Below are 23,314 nucleotides of genomic sequence, written 5' to 3'. Positions count from 1 at the left end.
GTTTGTCTCATCTTTGTAATTGACACATGCTGCTGGAGCATTAGTTCTGTTGAAAACAACAGACTTATTGGCTGGATCACCAGTTGAAAATATAAGAAAGAAAGTCTAAAAAAGAAAATGAATGCAGCCATCACATCCTGGAAACGGTAAGCTGCAATATAATAAATGTTTGCTTTTGGGTTTATTATCATGTTCAGTATTTAAGTGGGGTTTTGGTTTTCTACTCAGAGAAGCTGCATAGTTTTTATTTATATTTTGCTTTTATTAGGATAAATCAGCAGTCTTCTACTCTTTTAATTTAAATGACCTTTTGTGGAAGCCAGGAACAGTTTCTGCAGAAAAAAGAATGACATGGAAGATTCTGTCTGAAAATCTTGGTTACCAGAAAGACAGCTATCGTTTACAAATTATTTTTTTTAGGCAGGCTGCAGAAATGAATAAGAAAAAATGATATGTACTAAAAAAAAAAAAAAAAAACTACTTTACAATATTAGTTTTCGACTACCATTGTAGAAATGTAAAGTAAAGATCTACTTTATGATAATTTAGGTACAATAGTTTTCTGGTTTACTTTATGTTTTTTATTCCATCCAGTTACCTTTGACAAAGCTCCCAAAACATCTTTATTTCTTAGACTATAAACTAATGGGTTTACCATTGGGATTAAAGCAACATAAATAAATGAAAGAGTACTGTCTTTGGTTTGAGAATTTTCAGCATTAGGAACCATGTACAAGCAAAGTGCTGTCCCATAATAAAGGAAAACTGTGGTAAGGTGTGAAGTGCAGTTTGAAAAAGCTTTATGTCTCCCTTCTGTGCTATGGATCTTTAACACACTTGTAATAATATAAGCATAAGAGGCCAAGGTCAAAGAAAAAGGAAAGAAACCAATGATAAAATTGTCAACAAGTATAATAGTCTGAATGAGAGTAGTGTCACTACAGGACAATTTTAGAAGTGCCTTGAGGTCACAGAAAAAATTATTAATGACGTTTAACTTACAAAATAACAAATTTGATGTAAGCAATGAGAGCAGTAATGAGTTTAGGAATCCAAGGAGCCAAGATGCTAAAGCCAAAAAGAAACATGAAACACTGTTCATAATTAAAGGATAGAGCAAAGGATTACAAATTGCTACATATCTATCATAAGACATGGAGGTCAGAATAAAAGACTCTATGTTTGCAGTTGCAATAAAAAAGTACATTTGAGAGATACATTCATTAAAAGACAAAACATTCATGTTGGTCTTTGTGATCACCAAAATTTTTGGAACAGTAACCGATATAAAAGACATGTCTAAAATAGATAGATTGCATATCAGAAAGTACATAGAATTATGTAATTTAGGAGCCTGGATGATCAGCATTGTGATGATCAAATTTCCCAACATAGCCATCATGTAGATGATGAGAATTCCAGTGAAAAGTATCAGCTGGGTTTTTGGATTTGTAGGAAAAGCAACAATATAAAATCTATTCTGTGCTGTCTTGTTAGCCAGGCTGTCATCACTTATCATTTTTAGAGAACAATAAAGCAAATGAGTCTGAAGAATTTGATTTTCTTTCCTAACCTACAAAAAAAAATACCACAAGATTAATATACAATTAATAAAATAGTTAAAATAAATACATTGGAAATGAGAAACCCCTTCCACAGTATGGTATGTCCAGTTTTTGTATGTTCCTGGCTGTATGTGTTCACAATGCTAATTCAGGAACACAGTTGGGTTATTTACCTAAACTGCATGGTGCAAAATCTGGTGCCGCTCTGCACAGAAACCAATCAGCTTTCAGGTTTTATTGTCAAAGCATCATTGAACAAGCCAAACTTAGAGGCTGATTGGTTACTATGCACAGCTGCACCAGATTCTTTGTGCACCAGTTTTAATAAACCTACCCCAGTATGGTTTACAGCCAGGTGTACGCACACCACATTGGTGGGCAATAAGAGAAGGTCCCCTATTACAGTGGTGATAAGTGAAGTGGGTTTGTTGCCAGAATTATGTGGACACCATCAAGCAACCCCTAGCAACAGCTGTAGGAACCTTAGGGGTTTACAAAACTATGGTTTGGAAAGGCAGATTTAGACAGTTACTGGGTTTCTTCTATTATACCCCACATGAAATACATTAAGCACTGGCATTAAAGGTTGAAACCCTTCAGATTTGGTCATGCTCCTAATTGGACAAATATGCAAAAAAAATAAGCCCACTGGAGCCATAGCCAGATTGTTCTGTATCTGTATCTCTTAATCCAGAAGAAAATAAACATTAGCTTCCTTCTGTAACATTTTGCTGTATCTAAAGACAAGAAAGAAAGGGATTCAGAGGGGGATTCAGAGGCCCTAACTAAATCAGACCATCACATTGCTACTGGGCAGAAATCATTTCTGTTTCATTTAGACAACAAATATTTCCTTTTCATGTCCTACTTTATTTTGCTGTTGCTTGTTCTTTTACTCCCTAAATTTTTGCCAAAAACTGAAATTTAGGGTAGCCAAAAGTTCTATTTATAAAGCAGCGAATATGACTTTCACCAAACATTCTCTGGTGTAGAAAAATTGGTCACTGTAATTTAAAATAAATACACCTGACAGATTCACCTGCAGAGAATGTTTTCTGAATGTTTGATTATATGCTTTAAAAATATGCCCCTCATTGCATAAAGTAAAAATAGGGCAGCACAGTGGTGTAGTGGTTAGCACTTTCACCTAGCAGCAATAGGGTTGCTGGTTCAAATCCCAACCACGACACTATCTGCCTGGAGTTTGCATGTTCTCCCTGTGCCTGCGTGGGTTTCCTCCGGGTTCTCCGGTTTCCTCCCACACTCCAAAGACATGCTGGTAGGTTAATTAGACCATGTCCAAAAAAAAAGAATTGGCCATAATATGTGTATGTGTATGTCAATGTTGTAAGTGTGTCGGGACTCTACAGGTTAAAGGACCGCATAAATAGCTGCAGATGGACACCGGTGGCAAGAAAAAGCGCCCAGAGGCGATTCAGTTCGTATAGGTAGCGCTATATAAGTCATTCATTCATTCATTCATTCATAAGGCAAAAAAAAACATACAGAAATAAACATAGTAATGATGGTTCAACCCGGGCCTTACCTGCATTCAGATATGTTCTTTAGAAGCAAAATCAAAATTGGTTAGAAAAGGTTTACATTTTCAATATATACTTATAGAAAACAGTGTAGAGCCTCTGGAACCAAATAAGCACCACATATTCATTTGTTTACTCCAGTGGCTCATTAGCACATTATTTTCCCAAGAGGTAAAATTGTTAATGAAATACATGTAAATGCAATCCTCATTGATACATAAACCGTGGATCTGAATCCCTGTAGTAACCTTAAAAAAAATACAGTATGGAGTATTTTTTAATGCTATTTCAAGGGTAACATTAAAAATATAAAAAATCTTTGTTCAACATGCTTGAGGAGTGCCTTACAGTAAATGGTGTTACAAAACAGCCCACTTTTTTCAGACACTGGCTGTGTACATATTTGACACAACAGTGTACACTGGCTGTACATATTTGACTGTGGAATAGATTTTTTTTTCTTTTACAATTAGCTTGAGTTATATTAGTGGATAGAAATGCCGAGCAGTTCACTGTGGCTGTTCCTATTCTACCTGCAGCAAAACTATCCTGATTCTGGCCAATTTCTCTTATTAAGAATTAAGAGTCCACAGATCATCAGTGCAAAATTGGCCAGCAGCAGGACATTTTTAACTAGGCTAAATTTTCCAAAACATTCTAGAGAGTATAGGCAGGTGTTTTACTACACAAATTAAGAAAGCACAGCAGTGTTAAAATTGGCCAGCAACAGAATAAATGTAAATAGCAAGATTAGGACTACATTTTCAAGAGACAAATGGGTTAATTTACAAAAGACAAAAAGCTGCATTTTGCAAGGCAACTTGTCCCAGAGTTTAGTGAAAGTGATGAAGTTTCACCTTGCAAAAAATACCCGATTTGTGAAATTTGAGCTGGGCACATATATCTGTAGTGTTTTCTTATCTGTCTTCAAAGCACTATGTCCCGTAGCTGTCTCCTGCTCCGTTCTTCTGTTATCAGCCTGATAACTCCTGACAAGTTATCCATCAACTGAGATAAAAGCAGCCTGAGTTTTGTGTTTGGGAGGATGCTATAAATACATAATCAGAAAGCTGAACTATTCAACAAACAGTTACGAAAGTCTCTACCTATGAGGTGAGGGGGTGTGTGCCTTTCCTCCAATCAGCTGTCTTGGCTGTATGCCCAGGCTTCACTGCAGTGCTGAACAGGAAGAGAAAATCTCCTAACACGATCTACACTTTCTAAAGAATATATAAAGCTGAAGACAGCATATATGCATGTAAAACTTATGTAGGGGGATTTGTTTCATCCCTGTGTACCATCTGAGGCTGTTCACTTCACTGGGTATGTGTGAGGGATTTCATCCACTTTAAAACTAGCATTGTGATGTCATCCTGCACACTTGGAGCACATACACGCTCTGGGGATGCAAATGAGAAGAATATTCAAAGATATCCTGTTCAATCCTAGACAAAAAAAAAGAAGGATGACAAGTGTCAAGCTGCTGCAGTGGCCAGGCAGTGCACCCAGTACTCCTTTCCAGACTTAGGGAATGTAGCACAATCTAGACCTGAGTGGCACAAACCTAGACCAAAGAAAATAAAAAAAAAGGATGACAAGTGTCAAGCCGCTGCGGTGGCCAGGCAGTGCGTACAACCCCAGTACTCCTTTCCAGACTTAGGGTATGTAGCACACTCAATCCTAGACCCAAAAAAATAAATAAAAAGGCTGAAAAGTGTCAAGCTGCTGCGGTGGCCAGGCTGTGCATACAACCCCAGTACTCCTTTCCAGACTTAGGGTATGTAGCACACTCAATCCTGGAGTAGAGAAGGAAAAGGAAAAAAGGATGAAAAGTGTCAAGCTGCTGCGATGGCCAGGCCATGTGTACAACCCCATTACTCCTTTCCAGACGTAGGGTATGTAGCACACTCTAGACCTGAGTGGCACAAACCTAGACCAAAGAAAATTAAAATAAAGGATGACAAGTGTCAAACCGCTGCGGTGGCCAGGCAGTGCGTACAACCCCAGTACTCCTTTCCAGACTTAGGGTATGTAGCACACTCAATCCTAGACCCCAAAAAATAAATAAAAAGGCTGAAAAGTGTCAAGCTGCTGCGGTGGCCAGGCTGTGCATACAACCCCAGTACTCCTTTCCAGACTTAGGGTATGTAGCACACTAAATCCTGGAGTAGAGAAAGAAAAAGAAAAAAGGATGACAAGTGTCAAGCTGCTGCGATGGCCAGGCCATGTGTACAACCCCATTACTTCTTTCCAGACTTAGGGTATGTAGCACACTCAATCCTAGACCAAAAAAAAGGGTGTCAAACTGCTGCGGTGGCCAGGCAGTGTGTACAACCCCAGTACTTTTTCCAGACGTAGGGTATGTAGCACACTCAATCCTAGACCAAACAAAAAAAGGATGACAAGGTGGCCAGACAATGCTTACAACCCCAGTACTCCTTTCCAGACTTAGGGTATGTAGAACACTCAAACCTAGACCAAAACAAAAAGAGAACAAGCATCAAGCTGCTGCGGTGGCCAGGCAGTGCATTTAACCTCAGAACTCCTTTCCAGACTTAGGATATGTAGCACACTCAATCCTAGACCAAAAAAAAGGATGACAAGTGTCAAGCTGCTGCAGTGGCCAGGCAGTGCGTACAACCCCAGTACTCCTTTCCAGAGTTAGGGTATGTAGCACACTCAATCCTAGACCAAAAAAAAGGTGCCAAGCCGCTGCAGTGACCAGGCAGTGTGTACAACCCCAGTAATCCTTTCCAGACTTAGGGTATGTAGCACACTCAATCCTAGACCAAATTTTTTTTAAAAGGATGACAAGTGTCAAGCCGCTGCAGTGGCCAGGCTGCGCATACAACCCCAGTACACATTTCCAGACTTAGGGTATGTAGCACACTCAATCCTGGAGTAGAGAAAGAAAAAGAAAAAAGGATGACAAGTGTCAAGCTGCTGCGGTTGCCAGGCCGTGTGTACAACCCCAGTATTCCTTTCCAGACTGAGGGTATGTAGCACACTCAATTCTAGACCAAAAAAAATACAAAAAAGGATGAAAAGTCTCAAGCCGCTGTTGTGGCCAGGCCATGTGTACAACCCCGGTACTCATTTCCAGACTTAGGGGATGTAGCTCACTCAATCCTAGATCAAAAAAAAATAAGTGTGTCAAGCCACTGTACTCATTTCCAGACTTAGGGTATGTAGCACACTCAAACCTAGACCAAAAAAAGGGTGTCAAGCCGCTGCAGTGGCCAGGTAGTGCGTACAACCCCAGTACTCCTTTCCAGACTTGGGGTATGTAGCACACTCAATTCTAGACCAAAAAAACAGGGTGTCAAGCCACTGCAGTGGCCAGGCAGTGTGTACAACCCCAGTACTCCTTTCCAGACTGAGGGTATGTAGCACACTCAAACCTAGACCAAAAAAAATACAAAAAAGGATGACAAGTGTCAAGCCACTGCGGTGGCAAGGCTGTGCGTACATCCCCAGTACTCCTTTCCAGATTTAGGGAATGTAGCACACTCAAACCTAGACCAAAAAAAAAAAAGGATGACAAGTGTCAAGCCGCTGCGGTAGCAAGGCAGTGCGTACAACCCCAGTACTCCTTTCCAGAGTTAGGGTATGTAGCACACTCAATCCTGGAGTAGAGAAAGAAAAGGAAAAAAGGATGACAAGTGTCCAGCTACTGCGGTGGCCAGGCTGTGCGTACATCCCCAGTACCCCTTTCCAGACTTAGGGTATGTAGCACACTCAAACCTAGACCAAAAATAAAATAAAAAAAAAGGATGACAAGTGTCAAGCCGCTGTGGTAGCAAGGCAGTGCATACAACCCCAGTACTCCTTTCCAGAGTTAGGGTATGTAGCACACTCAATCCTAGACCAAAAAAAAAGGTGTCAAGCCGCTGCAGTGGCCAGGCAGTGTGTACAACCTCAGTACTCCTTTCCAGACTTAGGGTATGTAGCACACTAAATCCTAGACCAAATTTTTTTTTAAAAAGGATGACAAGTGTCAAGCCGCTGCAGTGGCCAGGCTGCGTGGACAACCTCAGTACTCCTTTCCAGACTTAGGGTATGTAGCACACTCAATCTTGGAGTAGAGAAAGAAAAAGAAAAAAGGATGACAAGTGTCAAGCTGCTGCGGTGGTCAGGCTGTGCGTACAACCCCAGTACTCCTTTCCAGACTTAGGGTATGTAGCACACTCAATCCTAGACCAAAAAAAAAGGGTGTCAAGCCGCTGCAGTGGCCAGGCAGTGTGTATAACCTCAGTACTCCTTTCCAGACTTAGGGTATGTAGCACACTAAATCCTAGACCAATTTTTTTTTAAAAAAGGATGACAAGTGTCAAGCCGCTGCAGTGGCCAGGCTGCGTGGACAACCTCAGTACTCCTTTCCAGACTTAGGGTATGTAGCACACTCAATCCTGGAGTAGAGAAAGAAAAGGAAAAAAGAATGACAAGTAGCAAGGCACTGCAGTGGCCAGGCTGTGCGCACAACCCCAGTACTCCTTATCAGACTTAGGGTATGTAGCATACTTAATCCTGGAGTAGGAACAATGTCTCCTCCCCCAGTCAGTGACATCCCCATACAGTTCGAACACATTGAGGGAACACACATTTAACCCCCTCCCTGCCAGTGACAATTACACAGTAATTAGTGCATATTTATAGCACTGATCGCAAAAATGTGTCAAAAGTGCCCGATCTGTCAGTCGCAATACCGCTAAAAAATCGCAGATAACCGCCATTAATAGTTAAAAAATGAATAAATAATAAAAATGCCATAAATCTTTCCCATAGTTTGTAGGTGCTAAAACTTTTGCGCAAACCAATCAATATACACTTATTGTGTTTTTATTTACCAAACATATGTGGAATATATATTGGCCTAAACTGATGAAGAAATTTGTTTTTGAAAAACATTTTTGGGGATATTTATTATAGCAAAAAGTGAAAAATGATTTTTTTTTATGGCGCAAAAAAATTAAAACTGCAGAGGTGATCAAATAACACCAAAAGAAATCTCTATTTGTGGGAAAAAAAGGACACAAATTTAGATTGGGTACAGCGTCGCACAACCGCACAATTGTTAGTTAAAGTGACACAGTGGCGTATCGCAAAAAATGGCCTGGTCTTTAAGGGGGTAAAATCTTCTGGGATTGAAGTAGTAAATGTAAAGGATTGTTTTGGAAATAAAAAAGAATTGCAGACACACGTTCAGGAAGCTCATTGTGTATGATAATATGAGGGCTGTAGAAGGGACTATAGTGGCAGATGAATGTTTTTGGATACCTATCCGGGACTGGGCATTGTACACAGACAGTGATTTATAAGCAATAGGCATGATAATCGATGTGGACGGGAGATTCCGGTAAACACGTCCGCACTCTTCTCCCTGTGCAATCCATCTGCCGCTCATCCAGCCCTTGCTGAGAATTAATAGTCCGTCCAACCAATCACAGAACAGAACAGCCAAATCCCCTCTCACATCACTGGTTGCCCTAGTAATTGGAGAATCTAGTAAACAAGTAACGTGTTCTGTCATGCGAGACAACAGCTGATCTTAAACTCAGCTGTTCTGCAGTTCCAACCAGGCACTCTTTGATAGCCGGTGTTCTGCCGATAAGTGTCCCCCCATCGGATAGTGTCACTCAGCCGCTGCTTATACTGCCTCATCAGCTGTTCATCTTCGGAGACTTTCAGTGTCTCCTTTGTCATTCTTACAGCACAAGCGTGGTGCCTGCGCAATACAGAGCAGGTGCTATCCGATGGGGGGACACTTTTCGGCAGAACATCGGAGGCACAAGAGTGAGCATGAGAGACCGGCGCGCTCGCCCCTGTGCAGCCGGTGTTCTGTCATAATCCCCAACCTATCAAAAACTCCCACTGCTTGTACTGCGCGAGCGTGTGCACAAGAAGGGCTTTCTTCTGCACGTCAGATTGCGACGTAAAAGCCATCTGAACTACACCAACTCCTCTTGCCAGCTCACCGTGCCTACACGGTCTTCGTGTAACACACGAAAGTCCGTTCCATCAAATTCTCCAACTGTTATGGCAGCAGTGCGCATGCATGGGAATACTAACGATTGCTAGCAGAGAGAAACACACACACTGAATAATTTCAGAAGACAGTCAATCTTAGCTGGTCCATTTGAATTGTCACTTGTCAGAGAACCCGAATAATTATTAAGCATAAGCACAGCAGCAGAACAATAGTGAAGCAAGCTACAGTTCAACTTAGCTTTTACCTAAGAATCTGCTGCTATTGTGTTAGTGTGAGAACCTTATAGTGATACTAGTGTTGCTGCTAGTGTTGTTGTGATAGCCTCAGAGGCTGCCTGTGTTGTGGGGGGGATTTATTATTATAGAATTTTGTTACCTGACTGATCAGTGATCGCTATCACCAGTCCACCAGTTTCTGTTTGAACGTGTATATAATATATATACATAAACACTTGTAGATGGCCCAGGAATGTTCTCCAATGCCTCCATGTCATTCTCACAATGCGTTATTGCCATATTCGTTATTATCAGTCACTCACTATCTGACACCTGACATTGTGAGACTTAGATCATTCATTCAACGTGAACGATGGAGATTCAACAAAGCAAAAAAACACACATGTTTATAATAATAATTGACGGAGCATCGAAATTGTACGACGCTACAATCCGGAGTCATTTCTGGAGTCAAATGCTCCGCCTATAGGCTATATAGAGTTTAGCAGCTCCGTCGAATCTTCTTTATACATTCGACAGACACCATAAGCCTTCAAAGACAGATTTGACCGTAATTCATGTGGATTTTCGGACGAATTTAATTTTTGAACGAAAAACGAAATAAATAAAAACGAATTTCGGGAGTAACTAAATAAATTTAAACGTAACTTTATAAATTTAAACGAAGTTCCGAAACGAAATATTTCACTCTGCACATGTCTACCGGTCACATAATGCCAGTGCTCGGCTGACCTTCAAAAGGAATGCGCCCTGTCCAAGAACCGCCTCATTTGTGACATGCCCACCAGGTGGAACTCAACGTTGGCAATTCTGCAGCAGCAGCTCACACAGCATAGGGCCCTCAATGAGTATCTGTGTTGGTATGGCACTGGGACAGGGTCAGGGGAGCTTGGCTTTTTTTCGCCAAGAGGAGGATGAGGATTGTGTCAGCATGGAGGTGGAACCTAGCACTCAGCATCATCAGCAGTCTTCAAGGGATCGTTTTCAGTCCCCAGAAACCCATGGACTTATACGTGGCAGGGAGGAGGTGGCTGTGGATCATGTCATCCTTAGTGACCTAGAGAACTCCACATGGAATGCCTCAGCAAACCTTTGCTGCATGGCCTCCCTGATCCTGCAAAGCATGTGAAAGGACCCTTAGATTCGTGGTATCAAGGAAAGGGAACATTACTGGCTGGCGACCCTTCTTGATCCACGTTACAAGGGTAAGGTTGCGGAGTTTATTCAGTCTACGCAGAGGGAACAGAGGGTGAAACATCTTTGGGAGGCCTTGCAGAAAGGTTTGTACAATGCATTTCCAGAGCCTGGGAGGTTACAATTTCCTGGTCCTCCTGGACAACGTGTTTCTGAGGCTTCGGTCAGTCACAGAAGGAGCAGTGGAGAAGGTAGCCGTCTGACCGATGCGTTCAGACAATAATTTAGTCCACAGCCCCAAGGTCTGATTGGTTCCAGCAATCATCGCCAGCATCTGATTTACACGGTGCAGGAATACCTAGGGCCAAGATCAGACTTGGAGACCTTTCCAACCGAAAATCTACTGGGTTACTGGGTCTTGAGGATGGATCACTGGCCAGAGTGTGTACAATATGCAATTGAGCTACCGGCCTGTCCTGCATCCAGCGTTTTTTCTGAATGCACATTCAGTGCTGCTGGAGGCTTTGTAACCGATCACAGAGTGCCCCTGTCCACAGACTCAGCTGATTGGCTCACTTGATGCTGATGTAACAGACACATTTTTCTATGATCCCTTGAAGACTGCCTATGCTGAGCAGGGATGAGCCGAACAGGGGAACTCCATGCCAAAATGAAAAAAATGGCATGGAGGTCCCCTCAAAATCCATACCAGACCCTTCAGGTCTGGTATGGATTTTAAGGGGAACCCCACACCAAAATTTTTAACAAAAATTGCGTGGGGTTCCCCCAAAAATCCATACCAGAACCTTAACCAAGAACGCAACCTGGCAGGCCCCTGGAAAAGATCAACATGGGGACAAGGTTCTTTGAGGGGCTACCTCAAAGCACCCTCCCAATGTTGAGAGCATGTGGCCTGGTACGGTTCAGGAGGGGGGGTATTCTCTTGCCCCCTCTTTTCCTGCGGCCTGCCAGGTTGCGTGCTCGGATAAGGGTCTGGTATGGATTTTTGGGGGGACCCCACGCCTTTTTTTTGGTGCGGGGTTCCCTTTAAAATCCATACCAGACCTGAAGGGTGTCACGTACCTGGTTGGAGGCCGAAATGCCGAGAGGGCTCCCCTTGCGGCTGAGTGCAGTACACCCCTGAAGTTGGGTACAGAGGGTGTAGTGCCCAGAGAAGCACAGGTTGCCAGATGGATTCCGGAAATAAGAGCTGGTGGGCACCAGAAGGACACCAGGTAATGCAGGAAGCACAGCAGAGTTAAAGTCTATGAGAATCCTCGGTAATACTTGGCAATGTGTGCGTAAGGAGCAGTAGTGGAAGCCAGGCCAGGGGTCAAACACAGTAGATCCAGCAGGAGGATGAGGCAGGTTGCAGAAACGGGGACGAATCAAAGGTCTGGTATCAGGAAGCAGGCAGGAACAGATAACTGTAGCGAAGTCCGTGATACTAGCCGGGATCAGGTATAGGAGAAGACAGCAAGTCGGTAAAGCAAGCCAGGGGGTCAAAACCAGAAGAGCAGATCAGACAGGTCAGGAACAAGCCGGGTCACAACAGGAATCCAAATAGAACTTTCACAGAGGTTCAGGAACACAGGAAGACTGACAAACCAGCAACTGCAGACACCAGTAGACTTCCTTAAATAGGCCCATGTGACCTGCTGGTAGAGATACTGGGTCCTAAAGTCCTTCTCCTGCCAGAGATTCTGGGTCCTAGAGCCCTTCTCCTGCTGATGGCTCCCTGACAACTGACACTATAGCCCGTTCTCCTACGGCCATTTCCCTGACAGTGCCCCCCCCCAAGGGGCAGCCTCCGGATGCCCCAACGGGCCAATGCTTCGGGATGTCTTCTGTGAAAGTCTCGCACAAGTCTAGGAGCATGCACATTGTTTTCAGGCTCCCATGAATTGTCTTCGGGAGGGTACCCCTTCCATTTGATTAGGTACTGAACCTGTCTACCCCTCCTCCGGCAATCCATAATGGCTTCGACCTCAAATTCTGTTTCCCCTTCTACCAAGACTGGAGGTGGAGGTGGCTCTTCCCTTCCAGGGAAGGGACTGGGTACAGCTGGTTTAAGCAGGGATATGTGGAACACTGGATGGATCTTGTAAGTATTGGGTAGTGCCAGCTCAAAAGCCACCGGGTTTATCTCTCTTTTGATTTCAAAGGGACCGATGAATTTGGGTCCGAGCTTCCGGGAGGGACATGAGAGCTTGAGGTTTACTGAAGAAAGCCATACCTTGTCCCCAATCTTAAAGACAGGATTCCTTCTTCTTTTTTTATCATGGAACTTTTTATAGTCCTCTTGGGCTTTTCGCATGGCCTCCTGTAGCAACTTATAGTTGGATTGAATGAACCTTAATCGATCCTGGACAGCGGGAGCAGAAGTTTCAGGTATAGTATTTGGAAGGAAGGAGGGATGGAATCCATAGTTTGCCCAGAAAGGGGACTGATTGATTGCTGCATGCAAAGAATTATTGTATGCAAACTCAGCACAGGGAAGAAGAGAGATCCAGTCATCCTGCGAGCAAGTACAGAAACACCGAAGGTACTGTTCTAAGGTCTGGTTAGTCCTCTCTGTTTGACCATTGCTCTGAGGGTGGTAAGCTGAGGAAAGACACACTTCTATTGATAGAGATTTGCAGAGATCCCTCCAGAACCTGGAGGTGAACTGTACCCCTCTATCGGAGACAATACTATCGGGTAATCCATGTAATCTGACAATCTCTTTAATGAACATGTTTGCTGTGTCTGAGGCGGAGGGTGTGCCACTCATCGGAAGGAAGTGTGCCATTTTGGAAAGGCGGTCTACCACCACCATGATGGTGGTGCATCCCCCAGAGGGGGGCAGGTCTACTATAAAGTCCATGGATATTTCTTTCCAAGGTTGTTCAGGAATGGGTAATGGCCTCAAAAGTCCCCATGGCTTGGCATTGCAACCCTTGCTGCGCTGGCATATGGTGCAAGAGTTCACATACTTTCTGCAGTCCTGTCTTAGGCTGGCCCACCAAAATGAGCGTTGAACAAGTTCAGTGGTTCTTCGTATCCCAAAATGCCCAGCAAGTTTATGGTCATGTGACATCTTTAGAACCTGGAGTCTGACTGGCTGGGGAACAAAAATTTTATTCTGGTGCCACAAAAATCCATCTTCATTTCTCAGTGAGGACACTTCTGATCCAGAGCACTGGGTTGAGGCTTGCTTGATTAAGGTCTTTAAGTCAGGTTGGATAAGCAAAAAATTCTGGGTAGATAGGATCGTACTTGGCTCTGTCATTTCAGGGGTGTCCGGGAACATTCGGGAGAGTGCATCTGCCTTCCCATTCTTGGAACCTGGCCTATATGTAATATGGAAATTGAACCTGGAGAAGAACAGAGCCCAGCGGGCTTGCCGAGGTCTTAAACGTTTGGCTGTCCTGAGGTACTCCAGGTTCTTATGGTCTGTAAAAATCATAATGGGATGAGCGGCACCCTCCAATAAGTACCTCCATTCTTCTAGGGCAGATTTAATGGCCAGAAGTTCTCTATCTCCCACGTCATAATTTCTCTCTGGTGGACTCATCTTTCGAGAGAAAAAGGCTACGGGGTGAAGAAGAGCCTTAGGTCCCTGCCGTTGGGACAGGATTGCCCCTGTAGCTACTTCAGAGGCGTCCACTTCCAATACGTAAGGCAGGGTCGGATCTGGGTGCCGTAGGATTGGGGCGGAAGTGAACAGATTCTTTAATTTGTCAAAGGCTGTCTGGGCTTCTGGAGACCACTGGAACCGGACCTTGTGGTGGGTCAGCTGAGTGATGGGTGCTATGGTGGTGGAGAAATCCTTCACAAACCTCCTGTAGAAGTTAGAGAACCCCACGAAGCGCTGAACACCTTTCTTGTCTGAAGGAGCTGGCCAGTTTAGTATTGCTTTCACTTTCTTTGGGTCCATTGAAATTTCTTCTGTGGAGATAATGAGACCCAGGAATTGAATATATGTTTTTTCAAAATCACATTTGTCTGCCTTAACATATAGTCCATGTTTTCTCAAGGTTGAGAGCACCTTTTTTACGTGGATTCGATGAAGCTCCAAAGAGGCAGAAAAAATTAGGATATCATCGAGGTATACGATTACAAAGTAATCCAGGAATTCCCGAAAAATGACGTTCACTAGATGCTGGAATGTGGCTGGGGCGTTGCATAACCCGAACGGCATCACAAGATATTCAAAGTGGCCGAACCGTGTCCGAAATGCTGTTTTCCACTCATCACCCTGGCAAGGTTATAAGCACCCCTCAAATCCAATTTAGTGAAAATCCGGGCGGTTCGGAACCTTTGAAAGAGTTCAGGAATGAGAGGGAGTGGGTATCTGTTCTTTACAGTGATTTTATTGATTTCTCTGTAATCTACACACGGCCGCAATGTACCATCCTTCTTCTCCACGAAGAATATACCTGCCCCAGCAGGAGAAGAAGAGGGTTGGATAAACCCCTTTTCTAGGTTCTCGTGAATATATACTCGTAGGGTCTCCAGCTCGTTTTCAGATAGGGGGAAGATTCGTCCAAATGGGATCTCGGCCCCCGGGAGGAGTTCAATTGGACAGTCATAAGGCCGGTGAGGTGGGAGGACATCGGCCTTTTTCTTGTCGAAAATGTCTATAAACTCATGATAAGCTGGAGAAACATACTGGAGATTACTGAGAGCAGGTTGCACCGCCAGACAGCTAACAGGCTTACTTGAGCTGGGAGTAAAGCAATGCTGCAGGCAATATCCTGAAGAAAGAGAAATTTCCTTCTTGGTCCAATTGATCTGTGGGTTATGTGCCTGCAGCCATGGAATTCCCAAGATGATGGGAAACATGGGGGAACATAGGACATCAAATCGGACAAATTCTTGATGGCCGGTATCTGTGGTAGTGAAGATGGGCATGGTTTCCTGGGTGACAACTCCAGAACTGGGCAGGGAACCATCAGCCAACAGAACCTCAAGTCTTTGCTTTTTTTCATAGAGAGGCACACCAAGTTTCTTAGCCAGAGATAAGTCCATAAAACAGCTACATGCCCCAGAATCAATGATTGCTTGTAGCCAAATCTCCCTTTCTGCCACTTGTAAGGAGATGGGAAGAACAAGGTAAGAATGGCAGACTGTACACATTTGATCAACTGAGAGAAAAATATACCCTTCCTAATTGGTATTTCTTTCGCTACCTCCAGTTGAGGCACGCCTTCCTTACTCAGTTTGGTTCTGATGCTGTGGAACTGGGTGTGTCTCCCCTGGAGAGCATGCTGCGAGGGGAGGACCTGATAAAACCCCTCTCTGCAGTTTATAAAGAACTATTTGTGGAAAGGCCAAAAATGCTTACAAAGTGTAGAGACACATGGAGTGCATTGGTTACGGATTTCGGGGGGGAGGATTGGGATGATATGTGGGATTACCCATTTAAGACGCTAGTATCAGCCAGAGATAGGCTTATTCAATTTAAGTTTTTACACAGGGTGTACTATACCCCGGCAAGGATAGCTGGGATATATGGCACGGATACGGCAGTGTGCTGGCGCTGCCCGGACAATAATGCTGACTTCGACCATGTGTTCTGGCGGTGCCAGCAGATACAGGTATTCTGGAAGGGGGTGACACACACTATACAGACGGTGCTTTCGGTGCTGATTCCTGTTACGGTAGCGATCTGTTTACTCGGGCTGGTGGAGGAGTTGGCGCCCAGAAGGGCACAAAGAATTATGATTTCTCTTTCTTTGTTCTATGCCCGTAAGGCTATTCTGTTGTGTTGGAAGAGTCCAGAGTCACCCACGGTGTCATTCTGGAAAAGTATAATTAACAAATCGCTACCAATGTATAAAGCTACTTACTTGAGCAGGGGATGCCCTAAAAAATTTGAGAAAGTGTGGCAATGTTGGCTAGATGCTAATGGTACTGTGAATTAATCTATTGTGTTGGGGCTGGGTTTTTGATTTCAGGCTTGCTATGCTGGGCGGGGGAGTGATATGAGTATGATATTTTTCTGTATGCGGGTTGGACGGTACTGTTATGGATGTCTTAGACATGTAATATTTGTTATAGTTGGAAATATGGAATGTGATTTAGTATTGGTCGGAAGGCTGCACAGGGGATTAGGGGGGGGGGGGGGTTGGTATATGTGTGTTGTACTGTGTGTGTTGATAAAAAACTGTTAATAAATAAAAATTTACAAAAAAAAGGTAAGAATGGCAGGATCCAGAGACTTGGAGATATGTGGAAGTTGGTGGGTAGACCTTACTGGGTCTTAAAGGGCAGCTGTGCAAAAAATGTCCAGCCCCTCCGCAGTACAGGCAGAGATTGGCCTGCTGGCGGTGTTGTCTCTCCCCAAGAGTAAGGGAGGAACGGGCCAGGCCAACTTGCTTTGGTTCCCTTTCAGAAGTTGCAGGGCAAACAGCTGTGGGTGCTTCAGCAGGAGAAAACTTGGGTAGCATTTGTGTAGGCTGAAAGGATTGAGCACGTTCAGACCGCCGCTCCCGCAGGCGCCTGTCAAGCTGAATGGCTAGGCGAATAAGTCCATCAAGAGAGTCAGGAATAGCAACTCGAGCCAGTTCATCCTTAAGGATCTGAGACAGTCCTTGGCGGTACTGGAACCTGAGTGCTGCCTCATTCCAGTTAGTGTCAGTGGACCATCTGCAGAAATCCACGGTATAATCTTCCACTGGGCGTTTTCCTTGCCGTAGAGCAACTAAGGCAGATTCAGCGGAGGCCGCACGCTGGGGGTCATCGTACAACAGAGTCATGGCCTCAAAGAAAGTGTCCATAGTATTCAAAGCAGAATTTTTTTGTTCCAGCAGGTTATGAGCCCAGGCTTGGGGTCCCTCAGATAATAAAGAAATGACAAATCCTACTTTCACAAACTCCGAAGCAAAAGTTCTAGGTTGGAGGGCCAGGTACAGTAGGCAGGCATTCTTGAAGGCCCTGAACTTTTTCCGGTCACCGGAGAATCGTTCGGGTGTAGGTATCCGTGGTTCAGGAGGAGGCAAGGAAACTGGAACCGTATTAGAGGAGAAAGAACTAGAGTCCACCAAGGCTGGAGCAACAGGCAAATGCTGCAGCCGATCCTTCAACTGGAAGTAGCCGTCCTGGAGCTTCAGTACAGCTTGTGTAAGGGTGGTGACTTGCTGACACATCATTTTGAGCGGGGAAGCACCTCCGTCGGCCTCGGTCATGGCTGGTTTGTACTGTCACGTACCTGGTTGGAGGCCGAAATGCCGAGAGGGCTCCCCTTGCGGCTGAGTGCAGTACACCCCTGAAGTTGGGTACAGAGGGTGTAGTGCCCAGAGAAGCACAGGTTGCCAGATGGATTCCGGAAATAAGAGCTGGTGGGCACCAGAAGGACACCAGGTAATGCAGGAAGCACAGCAGAGTTAAAGTCTATGAGAATCCTCGGTAATACTTGGCAATGTGTGCGTAAGGAGCAGTAGTGGAAGCCAGGCCAGGGGTCAAACACAGTAGATCCAGCAGGAGGATGAGGCAGGTTGCAGAAACGGGGACGAATCAAAGGTCTGGTATCAGGAAGCAGGCAGGAACAGATAACTGTAGCGAAGTCCGTGATACTAGCCGGGATCAGGTATAGGAGAAGACAGCAAGTCGGTAAAGCAACCCAGGCAGTCAAAACCAGAAGAGCAGATCAGACAGGTCAGGAACAAGCCGGGTCACAACAGGAATCCAAATAGAACTTTCACAGAGGTTCAGGAACACAGGAAGACTGACAAACCAGCAACTGCAGACACCAGCAGACTTCCTTAAATAGGCCCATGTGACCTGCTGGTAGAGATACTGGGTCCTAAAGTCCTTCTCCTGCCAGAGATTCTGGGTCCTAGAGCCCTTCTCCTGCTGATGGCTCCCTGACAACTGACACTATAGCCCGTTCTCCTACGGCCATTTCCCTGACAAAGGGTCTGGTATGGATTTTGAGGGGGACCCCCACGTCATTTTTTTTAATTTTGGGGGGTTCCCCTTAATGTCCATAAAATTTTAAATTTTTAAATTTTTAAATTCTGGTTTGGGGTTCCCCTGTGGGGAAATCTCCATGCCGTTTTTATCAATGAACTTTTATGTGTATTGTGGACCGACAATTTATTGTAGCCGCAAGTAGTTTTAAATTACTTTTTTTGCATTGATACATGTCCCCTGGGTCAGGACCCGGGTCCCCAAACACTTTTTATAACAGTACCATGCATATAAGCCTTTAAAATTGGCACTTTTGATTTCTCCCATAGACTTTTAAAGGGTGTTCCGCAGCTTTCGAATTTGCCTCAAACACCCAAAATTGTTCACTGTTCGGCAAACTGGCGAACAGCCAATGTTTGAGTTTAACATGAGTGTGACTCAAACATAAAGCTCATCCCTGATGCGGAGTGACTATCCTGTTATGCTGAGTGACTATCCTATTCCTCCTCAATGTTCTTGTTGATAGGAAAGTAAGAAAAGGTACTAAAAATGGGATAACCAAAATGGGTAACCAAAATGGGACTTTTGAGGCATAGAAACAATGGAGAAGCAACCAGGAGAAAAAAATATATATTTGCATAATATTTATTGAAAAAAATTCCATAATCACACAATGTTCAACACGAGTCCCATTTTGGTTACTTATTTAATACCTTTTCTTATTATAGCTCAGTGTTATAGCTGAGGAGCTCGCCAAGCTGATCCAGGACAACTGCAAACAGGTCTGTCATGCAAGGTCTTTTATAGCCCCATACACATGCAGGAAAATTGTGTTTCCCGCCTTAAGCCTTGTGACAGGCTCTCTTTTTTTTTTTATAAAATTAAAAAACATTATTAAATAATGCGGCGGCCACAATCTCATGTTGTGGCCTCTTAATTTGTGCCCACTTGTCATTCCCCAGGCATGGTATATAATGACATTTTATTTTTGCATTTTTAATGTTTCTCTTTAAGCATTATTAAAATCTCTGCTCCACATTAAATAGATTTTTTTTCTTTGCTTTTGTACATGTTCACCCCCAATGCTATTTGTTTGACAATCCCTTGCCTAGAAAATGGCCATTACAGATTTTAATTATTCAACTTCCATAGGTTCAGATTTGGCACCTGCACTTTAGTATTGTTCACCGAACCTACCTTGAACCAAACCCATGTGCATTTGGCTCATCCGTATCTGTGAAAATAATTGCAAATCTTTTGGCAGAAAAAACAGTAGACACATATTTTAACTGTTTATTTATCCATTGTTTTGTAAAAAAAAATCTGGGAGAATATAAAATATAAACCTATTTATCTATTCAGCATGATATAGCTGCTGAAGAAAGCTTAGCTCATATGAAGGAGTAGGACAATTAATTATTGTGTTTAATTTTTCAACTATGATGCAATAATGGGGTTGGGCTTCAAATATTGTATTTACCAATAATAACTAAATATGCAAGTGTATGTGAATGTCTGGCATTCATCATCTATATAGAATTTACAGTATCATTATCACATTTTCATTACATACATTACATTACTACATTACAATGCCTTGCAGAAAATTTGCAAAGGTTACATCAGGGCAAAGTAGCTTTTCATAGACATGAAAAACAGTAATGCTAAAGAGAATTGAAACAAGAAAATCTGCAGAGAGCTTGTCCCCACAGACTTATTATAGTTTAATTCTTATTACTGACAATAGTTCTGTTACCTGTAAACATTGTAAGACCCAAAGTGACTAATTAGATTTACAATGTCTTGGGGACTCAAACTCATCACAGTCTCTAAAGTCATTAGATCTCTTGAATAACATGAACCATAACCATTATTTGTTACAAGAAATTACCTTTACTTGAAAATCAATTAACTGTTAATTTACAGTACCTTGCAATTCAAAGAACAGAAAATCAGCATGGTAAAGGATTACAATGAGAAAAAAAATAATTTAAATATATATATATATATATATATATATATATATATATATATATATATATAAAAAGAGGCCCGGTTTTAAAGTGGTTAAGTACATGTGCAGACAATTGCACTGTTGCTATTTGCAAGCATTGTCTGAGGCTGGGTTGACAATATCTTTGTATGCGACTCACAACAGAGGTCTGGTGCTTCCCTGTTCACCATTTCAGCACGAATTTTGGGCTAATGGACCAAAAGACACACAGGGCTCCTGTGCAAATTTGCCCTGAAGCCGCAGTGGAGATATGTGAACCGGCTCCATAGAGAGCCAGACAAAATCTCCTGCTATTGTGAATTGGATGCGGGGAACCAATTTTCAATAATGGGAATCCAGCCTCAAGCACATCACACGTGGCAAAAACACCAACCATTTGGGTACCACATGCTTGACAAGGCATTTAACCTCCCACCACTCAGCCTATTGGCAAGAGCACCTAAAAGCCACACAAAAGGGGAACAAATCTGTCCCTCCTCCTTACTCTCCTCAGTCTGTCCCTGCTATACCTCATGACCTCTCAGCAGCCTCCATTGATAGGGATGATGGTATAGCGCAGTGCGTCCCAGGTCCTTGCAGCACATCTGCCAGCAGCACACCACCAGCTGTAGACTATAGCCGATAAATTTCTCTGCCCCATCTGCTGCAGCGTCAAAAAAATAATACTGTCTCTGTCAAACAGGTATGGAAAATGCCCATGAAACCTACACCAAAAACATTCTTCCAGATGAAATCAACACCCACAACACTAGGCAACCTAGAAGTTCTGTAGAGATTCCAAATCCCAAAAACACTTAATCGGCAACATCAACATCAGGGGCTGATAAAAGTCAGACGGTCCAAGGAGTCTGTGGACAGACGCATTCTATGATCAGTACCAAAACCTCTAGCAGCACTGAATGCCCATTCGGAAAGCACGCTGGATGCATGGCAGTCAAAAAGCTCAATAGCATACTGGGCAAGTTCTGGCCAGTGGTCTATTCTCATGACCCAGTAAGCCAGTGGATCATTAACTGGAAAGCTCTCTTCTCTATTTTGGCCTCTAGTTAATCATCCACCATGTTATGCAGAAGCTGCCGATGGGGCGTGGAAGCTGACAGCTCTCGTCGGTGAGGACTAAATAAAATCAGAAATACATTACTTAGGCAAAAGCCTTTTCCACCTTTCCTCTCTTGACTAACATAAGCCTCAAAACTACATTTTCCACGACACTGTAACCTACTAGAGTTGGGAAAAGCATTCAATAAACTCCTCTTTAAGGTGTCCTCAAGAGATTTTATCTTCTGCACTCTCTGTGGGGACAGGATGAGTTCTACGACTTTCCCCTTATAAAGGTGGTCAAGGAGGGTTGCCAACCAATAGCGTGCCTTTCCCTTTACGCCATGTAATCTTGGGTCTTTTTACAGGCTTTGAAACATGAGGAAGCCCATGCATCACAAATTTGGGGAGGCATGAGAAGCAGACTCTTCAGGATCACTGAGGATTACAGTATCTGGAACTACCTCCTCCCAGCCACGTACTACTCCCAAGGGTTCTGGAAATGGAAAACCATCTCTTCCTGTTTGACGTGTCTTCCTCTACTTCAAAGCCTCCAAAACTCACAGAGACTGCCAGAATACTCCTCCAGCTACTCCTCCTTCTCTCTCGCCTCTTGTGTGTTCTGTGGCATAGGAACAATGGTGTCTGCATAAAGTGGGCCTTGAGAGGAAAGGAAGTTCTCTTCATCCCGCTGCTCTGCCTTGAGTGCCCTGTTCATAATGCCACACAGAGTCTGCTCCAGCAGGAACACAACAGGGATTGTGTCACTGATGCATGCATTATCACGGCTCACCATCTTTGTGGCCTTCTCAAATGGTGACAGTACAGTGCATGCATCCTTTATGAGCAGCCATTGGCATGGAGAAAAAAGTCAAGCCAGCCTGAGCCTGTCGTTGTGCCATACCCATACAGGTACAGAAGTTGTAGAGCCAGCAGCTTTGACAAGCTTGCATTTAGACACTGAGTTTGAGAGGTGCATATCATTGCAATTTTTGACAGCAAGTCTAATTCTTGTTTTCAACAAGACTACCTCTATATGGTTATGGTGTTAAGGCGCCACTGACACCCAAAGAACAATCTTTCCACACCTGTAAAACAAGTTGAGAGTGTGGCCCGGTCAGAGCCCAAGCTAAAGTTGCCACTCCATTCAGTTCTCTAGGACACCTTAGATGTGTGACTTCCAGGGGCTCCCCCTTCTTCTTTTTAACCTTGGCAGGAGCCAGGATGGGCTCCATTACCTGTCAGCACTCTAACAGCAGCTACGTATGTACAGTCCACATATCCCCTTTCCTCCTGAGAGGCACACATACACTTCCTAACACATAGCTGAATGTCAAGCCAATAGTTTGTTAACAATGGTAGCGGGTGCTAAAGTGCTGGCAATAATCAGTGAAATGTCAAATGTCAAACTTCAAATAAAACTTTGCAATTCCAGCTTGATATGTGTAATAAAGTGCACCATGCTTAATAAGTGAATATACAGTTAATATGACAGAATAAATAAATGAAATCTTTCAAAAGTCCATACATTTTTCTGTGATATATTACCAAATCTTAACACCATCACCATAGGCAGTAATCTTTTCAGTTGTACCCAATGTGTGTGGTTGAGATTTCCTACTCACCAGAAAGACATGACCTCCTTAACTAAAAAGAAGGTTGGAATAAGCTTGTTTTGTAGGTCTTTGAATGGCCTCCTCTCCACCATGTTATCCCATTAAAAATTGAATGGAAATGGGGCCAATAGCGTAATATTGTTCATTTAAAAACACATATACAAATGCCAAATGGCTGCTTACATTTAAAAGTGTCCTCTCCTGGCACTGAGGATACTCACATAGATTACTGTGCAGGGATCGCCAGCTGCCCAACCTGAGCTCATAGGTCAGCATGCATTCCAC

General features: G+C 43.6%; 1 protein-coding gene across 1 annotated transcript; it reads right to left on the bottom strand.

The window, feature by feature from the left end:
* Positions 1-486: 486 nt before the first annotated feature.
* Positions 487-3,181, bottom strand: LOC143960836 (olfactory receptor 1J2-like). The gene is made up of 2 exons (XM_077469778.1): positions 3,112-3,181; positions 487-1,573 (listed from the first exon to the last, which is right to left on the bottom strand). Exons 1-2 carry the CDS (start codon positions 3,115-3,117, stop codon positions 536-538), a joined length of 1,044 nt encoding a protein of 347 aa, XP_077325904.1. The 5' UTR covers positions 3,118-3,181; the 3' UTR covers positions 487-535.
* Positions 3,182-23,314: the final 20,133 nt, after the last annotated feature.

Source organism: Lithobates pipiens, unplaced genomic scaffold, assembly GCF_037356315.1.
Source record: "Lithobates pipiens isolate NorthernLeopardFrog02 unplaced genomic scaffold, aLitPip1_a1.2 Scaffold_8, whole genome shotgun sequence".
Lineage (NCBI taxonomy): Eukaryota > Metazoa > Chordata > Amphibia > Anura > Ranidae > Lithobates > Lithobates pipiens.
Note: the sequence above shows the minus strand (reverse complement) of the source record. Positions and strands in the feature narration are given on the sequence as shown.